Source organism: Quercus robur, chromosome 4 (genome assembly GCF_932294415.1).
Source record: "Quercus robur chromosome 4, dhQueRobu3.1, whole genome shotgun sequence".
Taxonomy (NCBI): domain Eukaryota; kingdom Viridiplantae; phylum Streptophyta; class Magnoliopsida; order Fagales; family Fagaceae; genus Quercus; species Quercus robur.
Window position 1 is genome coordinate 28,347,485 of NC_065537.1, and position 11,140 is coordinate 28,358,624.

The 11,140-nt window shown below is 33.5% G+C and overlaps 1 protein-coding gene across 1 annotated transcript; it reads right to left on the reverse strand.

The window, feature by feature from the left end:
• Nucleotides 1-1,578: 1,578 nt before the first annotated feature.
• On the reverse strand, nt 1,579-5,742 carry LOC126721072 (zinc transporter 8-like). The gene is made up of 3 exons (XM_050424069.1): nt 5,049-5,742; nt 4,478-4,627; nt 1,579-1,899 (listed from the first exon to the last, which is right to left on the reverse strand). Exons 1-3 carry the CDS (start codon nt 5,655-5,657, stop codon nt 1,594-1,596), a joined length of 1,065 nt encoding a protein of 354 aa, XP_050280026.1. The 5' UTR covers nt 5,658-5,742; the 3' UTR covers nt 1,579-1,593.
• Nucleotides 5,743-11,140: the final 5,398 nt, after the last annotated feature.

Sequence of the window (11,140 nt, forward strand, 5' to 3'; positions counted from 1 at the left end):
TTGTTTTGTCACCTTATTCCCTAATAGTAGTCTACTCTATGGAATGTCAAACTCTAATAACTTTTTTTTTTTTTTTTCTTTTTGGGTTAAGGGGAAATACACATAATAGACTAACTCACAAAAGAGTTAGAACTCTAATAACTTCATTCATGTGGGGGGAGGGCCGGACAATAGCAAGAGAAAAATAAAGCAAGGAAGAAAGAATCGAAGAATACAAAACACATGAATTGAGCAAGAAGACGGTGATAAAGGATTGAAGAAGAAGCCAACCAAATATTCGTCTAAAGGTTTTTCTCAATCAGGATGGTTTTTTTTTTTTTTTTTTTTTTTTTTTTTTTTTTTTTTTTTTTTTTTTTTTTTTACAGGGTGGTCACTTTTTTCTTTCGGTGGCACTGCCACTGAATTTCATTCCTTTTAATTCTTCCCAATTTTGGGGGAATGATAAGTTGAGGTTTTGAGTTAATAGAGAAAAATGAGTATTTTCTCCTACCTATTTCATGGAAAAATATTCTAAAATTATATATTTTTTATTCATTTTCTTCTTCCCAAATGAGGGCTTAGAGAAATATATTTACAACATTTGTACAACATTTTCACAACAACCTTAGATAGAAAGTTATTACTTGTTATTATTAGTGAGCAATAAAGTAATTTTAGTGATGAGTTCAGATTAAAGCCAGTAATAACTTTTCATCTAAGATTTATTATGAAAGTATTGTAAAAATGTATGAATATAATAACACTTCTCATTTGCTTCTCTCTTTTTTGGGTAAATTGCAAATTGCAAAGTTTAGATACACCCTAAATTTTTGCATAGTGCACTTGAGGACCAAGCTCTCAAATATTAAACTTTTTGCTATGGCTTCTATTACGCGTACCGGGTGCAATCGATGTTTTATTCCCACACTTGAAAAGACCACCCTACCGTGAAGGACATCTTCATTACAATCAAAGCCTTTGTTGTTGGTTTGATTTTAACGACCAGGTTCATTCATCCATGTACTTTCACACGCTTTCAAGAGCTTGACATCACTATGTCTTAGTGAGAACCCGAGGGAGAATTTTTTCTGAGTTTTTGTCGATGGTGTCCATGATTAGAATTTAGAACTCGTTGATTGATGCCTTTGCAACTTCGTATTGCAAAAAATCTCACCTCAACATGGGATTGGAGATATGGAGAAGGATAGAAAGTTATTCATACACATGCAACTTATCGTCATGCTCATGGTTCTGCTTCTTTGGTTAAAAATTCATCTACATCGGCTCATATTGCAAGTAATTTTAATCTTTGGAGTTCTTGATCTTTTTATTTCGGGTAAACTGCACATTTTTTTTCCCCTGAAATTTGGTATAAGTTTAATTTTAGTACCTGAAATTTCAAAAAGTTTAATTTTATTCTTGAAATTTCAAAAAGATATTTCACAGTATTTTCATCCATTTTAATTTTGTTTGGATAAATTCAAATTTTCAGCAAAGAATTAAAATTCCGGGTTCGAAATCTTGCATATGTGTGTGCCATTTTTACTGTACCACCCAAAAAAAAAAAAGCCTTGAAAAGAAAGAGAAAATATTCCAGAAAACATTACGACAAGGTCAAGCCCATTTGGCTAAGAAAGACATAAGACCAGCCCCAAGAAGAAGTGAAATGTTTGTTCCTATTTGAAGCCTTCCATTGCTTTGCACTCTTGGGTTCATAAAATCAGCTGCAAGAAGATCCACAAGAGCCATATAGATTAAGATCCCAGCTGATGCCGCATTGAAAATCCCTTCAAAAATTAGAGCATTGGGGCTGTTCTCATTGTAAACACTAGATATTCCTATTCCAATTGCAATTCCAACTGGGGTTGTAAGAGAGAAGAATGTCGCCATAATTGCAACAGCTCTATTCTTGAATTTTGCCTATAAAATGCACACAAGTACAAGAACATGTTATACGGATTAATTTTTCCTATAGTGTTTTTACTTTTTTTTCCCCTAAGGATTCCACTACTGCAGTCATAAACAGAGTGATAAACAAATTAACAATCAAACTAATGTATTTGGGGTAGGAAGCTACTCTAGTATACATGCAATTTTTGGAGCACATTCTAGTGGTCACATACTATTCTTCGAACATATTCACTGGACACGTGCAAAATTTATTATAGATAGAGTTTTTTCATTGTAGGTTAAGTAGGAAGAATTATTAGGTTCATCAGAAGAACTACTGATATGGTTCTCCCAATCAATGAGATAATGTCATTTATGTAAATGTGTGAGTGAACTTCTTAATCAGCACAAAAAAAAAAAAAAAAAAAAAAAAAAAAATTATCAGGTAATGTCACATTTGCATAAATAAGAGCATTTTATTAGTTATGAGGTCAAGGAGGATCACGTTAGCGGTCCTCTCGGTAGATCTAATAATTTCTCATTAAGTAGATACTAATATTTTTCAAGTTAGGAAATCATGATTGGTCTTTATTATTCATTATCAACATTTGAATTTAAATGTTTCTCAATTAAAAAGAGAAAAAGAAAAAAGAAATTGAATGTATAAAAGATAGACTACTAATTTGATTAAAGTTAAATATTGACTTCCTATAATTTATCAATCAAAACTAATTATAATTCATCATAATCCAAATTAATATATGCAATTCTAATCTATATATATATATAAAACCGAAACCTTTGAAACTCCCACAATTTTCCACATCATCATTTTAATTTAAAAAAATTTTAATTTTTAAAACTAAATAGTGAGAGAGTACTAATAGGAGTCTCTTTTATATATATATATATATATATATATATATAATAGACAAAATCCTTGAAAACCCTAAAGCAATCTTCTTTGTCCGTCTCCACTAAGAGAGAAAACCCTAAACTTCAATTTCTTTGATACGCTTGCTATTGCTTTCTCTTTTATATATATATATATATATATAATAGACAAAATCTTTGAAAACCCTAAAGCAATCTCCTCTGTCCGTCTCTACTAAGAGAGAAAACCCTAAATTTCAATTTCTTTGGTACGCTTGCTATTGCTTTTTCTCTTTTTTGTGAATTAGTTTTTTTTTTTGTTTTTGTTTTGTATGGAGTAGTACTTTACAAAATATAGTATAACTATTATAACCTTAAGCTTTACCTTATGGAGACGTATGTACAAGTTTTCAATTCCTTTTGTGTGGATATTTTCTCACAGCTATGGAGTAAGGTATATGCACTATATGTTATCTTATGTTTTCTCTTATGGTGTCATGCTTCTTTGTTTATTAATTAAAGATTATGTTGGAAGCCTATATTATTTGCACATTCAAAGTGTTCGACAATGTTTGAACCAAATTTTTCATCAATTAGGAAGAATTGGATAAAAAAAACTTAGAAAAGCTTTTCATCCTTACTGAAATTGTCTCGCAATAATGACTTTTTTTTTTTTTTTGTTTTGTTTTTATAATTTGTAGGTTCTGAATGTTTTGATTTTTAATTTTATTGTCTTTTGAAAGTTTGACCATCTAAATTTTTGGGTTCAATTTTTTGCTATATTTGAAACAGTTTAGCAAATTTCAACTATTATAACTATGTATTATTCTCTTGAAGGTAACCTATCTTTCTCTTATATTTCTCTATTTGGTAGTCATATATATTTTGTTTTGTTTCAATAATTTCTAGTCAGCGCCAGTAAATTTTTTGATTTTTTTCCCCTTTCGAACGTTTTAACATCAGAACTTTTTAGTTATTTTTTTTCAATATCTAAATTTGGCTTATTCATCAAATTGTAACTCAAAAAATTAGGAGCAATTCACCCAATAGTATAGTTTCATAATCAATTTAAAATTTTATAAAATTATTTTAGTCTATTATAAATAGGTAAGTTCCTGTGCTTTGCACGAGTTTCCGACTAGTATTAGTAAAACACATTCCTATCATTATTTTTTAATTCAATACTAACAAAAATGAATTAGACAAGTACCATAGTTAGGTGAAAAAGTTTTTTTTTTTGTTTTTTGTTTTATATATGATAGAAATTTTACTCTAAGCTAAGGTAAGTGTATATGTGTGTAAAACTTCTTTCTGGAGATTCAAAAACCAGCTCTTATCCTATACATGATAGAAATTCTACTTTAAGTTAAAGTAAGTATATATGTATGCGAAATTCTCTTCTGAAAATTTAAATCCCAACTCTTCCCCTCCTCCAAAAAAACTTTGTACTTGTGGAGCCAAGGTTTACAGTAATTTAAAAAAAAAAGTCCAACATCTATCAGAAATAAGAGTAGTGTGAAATTAAAGTAAGGAATTTTCCAAAACACATGAAAAGTACTCTTGACAAATATGAGCAGAAAAATTTGACAAAAAAATTAATTCAATGTTATTCAAAAGTTGATGAAAGTCAACCAAAAAATCAAAAACCTAACTTAAAACGTGTCTCTTCAAAACGAATAATTAGTACAGATTTTATATTTGCGAAAAGAATAAATGGCATGTGCGGTGATATTACCTGAGAGATGCATCCACCAAGTCCCATGCCTTCGAAAAACTGATGGAAGGTGAGTGCAGCAACAAGAGGCCTTATTGTTTTGGGACTCCCAGAAGCACCCAGTGAAATTCCAATTATGACTGAATGTACCACAATTCCCAACTCCAAAACCTAAATGTAATCAGAAGCATAATTAAACAGTACTAACTCTTCATTTAGTTCATAATCAAAATCAATAATTCACAATTACCATAGTAAAATAATAAACATGACTAAATGTGTCACTAAGATAATTTCCGATAATATAATTTCTGATGCAAATTGATGAAAACAGGATTTACACTTTTGGGAAAAAAAAAAAAAAAAAAAAAAAAAATCACAACACATCCAAGAACCGTACCAGAAACATACAAACACATATATACCAAAGAAACACAGAAATCAACTTATAAAAAGAACTGGAAAATTCCAAAACTTTCTCTTATATGCAAACTGTTTGATTAAATTTTGATTTTATCCAAACAACCTAAAAGGCTGAAAATACCATGTGAGATTAAATAAATTGATTAAGAACTTAAAAGATTCAAATTACCTGTGATATAACACGATGACGAACAAGGTCAGATGAAGCCGAATTGTTGTCAACCAAAGAAGCGGAACCATGAGCATGACCATGAGTTGCATGTGTATGAACATGTAAGTGACCCTCATGTTCTCCTTCCTTCTCCACATCTCCAACCCCATTTTGAGCCTGGTTGAAGTGAGACTTTTTGTAATACGAAGTGGCAAAGGAATCAACCATCAAAGTTCCGATGGCAGACACCATGGCCACAAACCCCGTGAATGGAAAATCCTGCCATGGACTCTCACTCAGACACGGCGACGTCAAGCTCTCGAAAGCATCGGGAAGAACATGGATGAACCCGGTCGACAATATCACGCCGGCAGCAAAGGCCTTGATGAGGAAGAAGATGTCCTTCTCGGGACGCAAAGCCGGTATGGTCTTTCCTAGGATTGGAATACAAACCCCAATTGCACCCGCTACAAGAATGGAAGCAATAGCAGCTAGTTTATATTTGAGAGCTTGGGTTTTGTCACGTCCTTCATCCTCGGTGTCACAAGTGCAATCTCCAAAAGCTAAGGAAGGGAGTAGGAGGAGAACGCAAAAGAGTGTGAGGAGAAGTGGTTGTTGTTTGGCCATTGTGTGAAGGAATTAGAGAGAACATGAAAAGGGTATGGGGATTTAATATGCAGTGTTTGTGTGCGTGTGAATGAGTAAAAGAGAGTTTGTGAGCGAAAAGAAAGTGTAAAAAGAGTACCATGAAAAGAAAATTACGATTTGTGTTCCCATAATTTGACTATGCTACTTTGTTTAGTTTGTGTTGACTTCTGTTGCCACTGGGAAAAGAAAACTCAGAAAGGAATGTGGGGAAATTAGATTAGATGCTAAATTACTAAAATGGGTGCACCTGTTTCATTTTTTTGCTATGCGGGTGAGGGTGTTGATGAGAATTTCAGGGTTAAATTGGTCAATTCGTACTTTCATGGTTCGGCTCCCTTTGATGGCGTTGGTAGAATATAGTGTTAGATTTTTGCTATTAACATTGCTAACGATGAAGAAATTATGAGGTCATCCAATTCAATTAGGAAGCAGACTTGTAATTTCCGAAGAATCCGTATTTGAAGTGACAAAATACTGTAATTAGGTTCTTCTATTTTTTTTAAGTTAATAGTTTGAATTCATTATAATTTGAGATTACTACACTTTTTTAATCATAAAAAAATCTAGGGTTGTGATGAGTAAATTATTTCATACAAAACGCAGACTACTCATCATACCCCTAAGTATTTCTGTGATTAAAAAATGTAATAATTTCAAATTATAACTAATGCAAATTATTAACCTTTACCAAAAAAAAAAAAAAAACATAGAAGAGCAATTTGAAAACCATCAGGAGAGTGGTCCTGTTTTGTAGGTAATGTTTTAGTGGAAGTTAAAGATGTATTTACTTATCAAAAAAATATGTATGTTTCTATATATATATATATATATATATATATATATTTAAAACTAATAGTTGCTTTGAAATAGGTTAGTAGAAGAGTGTTTCTATTTTGTAGGCAATATTTTAGTGTAAGTTAGACATGTATTTTTACCAGACTATCCTTTAATTTGATCTCTACTTAAACTTAGGGGTGTAGAGATATTTTTGAAAAAAAAAATCTAATTCAATTAGGAAAAACCCATTAAATAATAGTATAAATAGATAAAATTTAATGATCTCATCGGTAAAATGAAATTGGAATTCTTATGAGTAAACGTCAAAAAGTGTTGAAAGAATGTCGACATTAAAACAACTTAGATGGAAAATCAATGTCTATTCACATTTATGGTTGGCTACCGCATTGCCTAATTAAGTTCACCCAAAAACCGACATTGGTTGTACATCTCTCTCCAACAACATGAACCATTAAAAAAAAAAAAAAAAACGCTCTGTTTGTTTCGTTTCAACTTAAAATATTTTCAAATGTAAAATATTTTACATGTAAACATTTTCAGAAAAAAATTTTAAAGTGTTTGGATTGACCTCAATACTAGAAAATACAAATACAAACCAACAACCACCAACCACCACAAACCCAATCACCAAAGTCACCACTAGCCACCTAAATCACAAATCAGAGAGAAAAAAATCAACAAAAGCCAGCTAGCCACTGCAGCACACCCTACCACCACTACCCACAAACCCACCCAGCCACCCACCGCAACCCCGAAGCAATCCTAGAAACTCAGATCGTGAAGGAACAAAAAACCCACTCACTCTCAACGATTCCAGATCAAAGATCTTAGCAGTGGCATTCATAGATTTCAAAACCAAATCCAAGCAACGAGGAACGGAGCGATGGAGATAAGGCTCACCTCTAGCCTCTCACAATGACTTCTCCGATGACAAAACAGACTGAGATCTGATGGTGGTGCCACCAAAATGGAGGTGAAGGGTGGCGAAGGGTGTTGGTAGAGTGGAGGCAAAGAGTGGTGTGCTGGTGGGTGTTGTTGCTGGTTTTAGGCAAGTGTGAGAGAGGATGAGTAAAGTATGAGAAAGGAGGAGAGAGTCGGGTGTGAGGCTGTGAGATTTTTGTAAAATGTTTTATGCTTGCTTTTTTGTAAAATATTTTACAAGTTTTTACACACAAAATTTTCGTCAAAGGAAAATATTTGACAACTTTGACTATATTTTACATGCAATCAAACACTTGAAAATGGGAAAATATTTTATGAAAAATATTTTATATAAAAACAAACAGAGCGTTTACTTTCTAAAAAAAAAAAAAAAAAAAAAAAAAAAAAAAACTCTCTCCCTATACACTGCTTTCTCCTTCTCTCTCTCTCTCTCTTCTAAAATGTATTTCCTATGCACAATTTTGAAACAATTTCTCACTATTTGGTTGAAAAACTCAGAAAACAAAAAAAAAACAAAAAAACAAAAAAACAAAAATTCTAATATTATATAAATTTTCTATTTCTAAAACCCGATAATTAAAAAAAAAACAAAAAAAAAAAAACCATAAAATCTAACCATCTCCATCATCGATGCCTCCCTAAATTTGACCATCTCCTTCAAAATCTTTCCTCATTGCCCCATCATATTTATGATTCCAGTTACCATTAGATTGAATGAAAGGGATGACTAGCAGATGATAGCAAGGCTAAATAGATTCGAGATTCTCGATCAAATGGGCAGATTGGCACGTCCAACCCAACCCATAGATGAATTTGCTCGAAGTCATGCTCAACCTAGATTTTTATGAAGTTTCTGAGGTGATGTAGGAAAATCCGTGTCTAATTGTTTATCCCCATGTCTATGCATCTCTTGCATATGAGTTTTAGATAAGTTTATTGTTTTGGTATGTGTAAGTAATGTAATTTTCAAAACATATCCTTATGATTGCATATACAAACATAGATGATTTTTTAAGAATTGGAAATGACTTTTTTTTTTTTGGCTTTGGAACTATAACTATTGTGTTGTCTGTTTCAACTATAATCTTGATTAGAGTCGGTTATTGTTGAAATTTTTATTTGACTATGTTTTGGAGGTATTATGGTATTCTATTATTGTTGAAATTCTTGGTAGTTCTTTTGACAGCAATGTAGTTCTTCGATCACATTATATGCAAGGAATGGTTGCAACAATAATGCATGATGTGTGTTTGATAAAATGTCTCAAAAATTTGCACTGCACACTGTTTTGAATAACTTTCTGCATTGTTTTTAAATAACATTCTGTAAACCAATTTTCTATTTCGTATGTCAAGTTCTATAAAAGAACCAATGTGGTTTGTTTGTGTTGGTTGAAAAATTCTAATTTTTTAGAGATAGTGAGTGATTTCATTTCATTCATCAACTGATTAGTACCAAACTATTTCTCAAAAACTTTGCCACAGCAATATATTAGTAAAAACGTTGTAGTTTATTACTCTCTTTATTTGTTTGCATTGATTGAAAATTTCTGGAACACACTGGAATTTCAATCTCTCTCTCTCTTCTTCTAATTTTTAGATTCTCCTTCCTAGCCTCAATATCAAACTATTCTGTAAGGTTGAATTTATTCAACTATCTAATTGGCTTTATTCCGTGTCAAATTTGCTTGTAATTCAGCATTTAGTAACCCTGTATTTAGGTGGGTTTGTTGTAAGGGTAGTGAGTGAGATAGAGTGAAGTTTGCTCAAGAGTGTGCAAGAAAACAGAGACTCGCGGCTGGGACTCGCGGGTGGACTCGCGGCTGCAAGCCGCCAGAAGCTGCACACGTGCCAAGCATGCTGGAAGATGAATAGTCATGCTAGCTGGAGCACTACAGGACAAAATAGGACAACTGGCCATACGGTTAACTCGCGACTGGATCTCGTGACTTGGTCAAGCCGCGAGGTCAAGCCGCGAGCCACCCCTGTTTTGTAAAACCTAACGTTTCACATTCCTCTCCCACTCCAGTATAAATACCTCTTTTACCCACGATTGAAAGAGAGCTTCCAGAGAGAATTTTGAGAGAGAAACCCTAAAGAAAAACCAGATTGTTTCACCCACAATCTCTACCTTAAAGTCTCTTCAAATTCCTCAACTCTCTTAAATCCTTGAGAGGCATTATACCAAACCTAGTTCTCATCATCATCATCACTGTGAGACAGTCGTTTGGATTTCGGGGAAGCAGTTAGGAAGGAGCCAATCTCCATTGGTTGATGCTACGGTCTAGTAGCGGAATCCGGGAAGCTAGAAAAGAAAAAGGTTCGGCGCAACCTCGTTGGAGCAAGAAGCTTGGAGGGCTTAGGTGCATTGGGTAGATTAGGCTTGGAGAGTCTATTGCTGTCCTTGTATCCCAACTGTATTTTCTAGTGGATTAATTACCGCTTGGAGGGTGGCGGAGAGGTTTTTTTCCGAGGACTTCGGTTTCCTCTTCGATAACACATCGCGTGTTGTCTTTGTGTTTGCATCTTCCTTCCTCTCTATCTTTGCCTTTTATTTATCTGCTGTGGATTTTATTTTGTTATGGCTTAGATAGTTTATAACCAATTTCATATTATAGCATGTGTTAAGTTTCCGCACACTAGTTGTTTGACATATTGCTTGTATTGGTTAAGTTGTATTTTGGGGGTCTAAACGTTCAAAGGTGTTTTGTACACGTGTTTTAAACTTTCAATTGGTATCAGAGCAGGTACACTTGTTGTGGTTTTATTACCTAAGTGTGATCCTAGACCCCTGAGTTGTGGTTGTTGTTTTGGATTATACCATGCTGAATTGTAGCTTAAGTGTTTGTGAAAATGACTCTATGCATATGTCTGAAAGGTGTCTTACTGATGATCTTGTAGAGTTATTAAAAACTAAGAAACATGCTAGAGTTATTGTTCACATGCTGGAATATCTTGAAAATCAGAATCTTGTCTTACACAGTAGCATATCTGAATCTAAATCATTGATTAAGAAATATAAAAGAAAGAATAGAATGTTGTGTGAGATGATTGAGAATCTGAAAATGAAAAATCAATCTAAAAGAAGCATGAAAACTGATGATGAGTTTATGTTTGAAGGTCAAGAATGTCTGTCACATGTGAACCTATTTGTGCATACCTCATTGAAGGTGTTTAATGCATGTTTGTGGTATCTTGACAGTGGGTGTTCTCGCCATATGACAGGGGATAAGTCACTGTTTAAGTCACTTAAAGAAAAGGTTGGTGACTATGTGACCTTTGGTGATGGAAGCCATGCTCAAGTCCTAGGCAAAGGAACCATTGAGATACCCGGTTTGCCTCTGTTGAAAGATGTGCTGTTCATAAAAGGGCTGAAGGCGAATTTGCTGAGCATCACTCAAATTTGTGATGACGATTTCCTGGTACAATTCTCTAAGAAAGGATGTTTGATCATCAATGAAGAGGGGATTCAGGTTTTGGAAGGAAATCGGACTACAGATAATTGTTATGGAATAGTTCCCACGGCACCAATATCGTGTAGAAGTGCTCGGGTGGATATGTTGGAGCTGTGGCATCACAGATTTGGGCATGCCAACTTCAAACAAGTAGCAAAAGTCTCCAAACTTGAAGCAGTCGAGGGACTTCCTAAGTTTGGAAAAGTGAAGAAGACCGTTTGTGGTGCATGTCAAATGGGGAAGCAAACTAAGGCAAGTCATCACAAGG

Excerpts from the sequence above, each read along its gene's own strand:
- LOC126721072 (XM_050424069.1), bottom strand. The coding sequence starts at position 5,657 with ATGGCCAAACAACAACCACTTCTCCTCACACTCTTTTGCGTTCTCCTC. Across the intron at positions 4,628-5,048 it reads GTCATCGTGTTATATCACAG|GTTTTGGAGTTGGGAATTGT; the intron begins GTAATTTGAATC and ends GATTACATTTAG. Across the intron at positions 1,900-4,477 it reads TTGGTGGATGCATCTCTCAG|GCAAAATTCAAGAATAGAGC; the intron begins GTAATATCACCG and ends TGCATTTTATAG.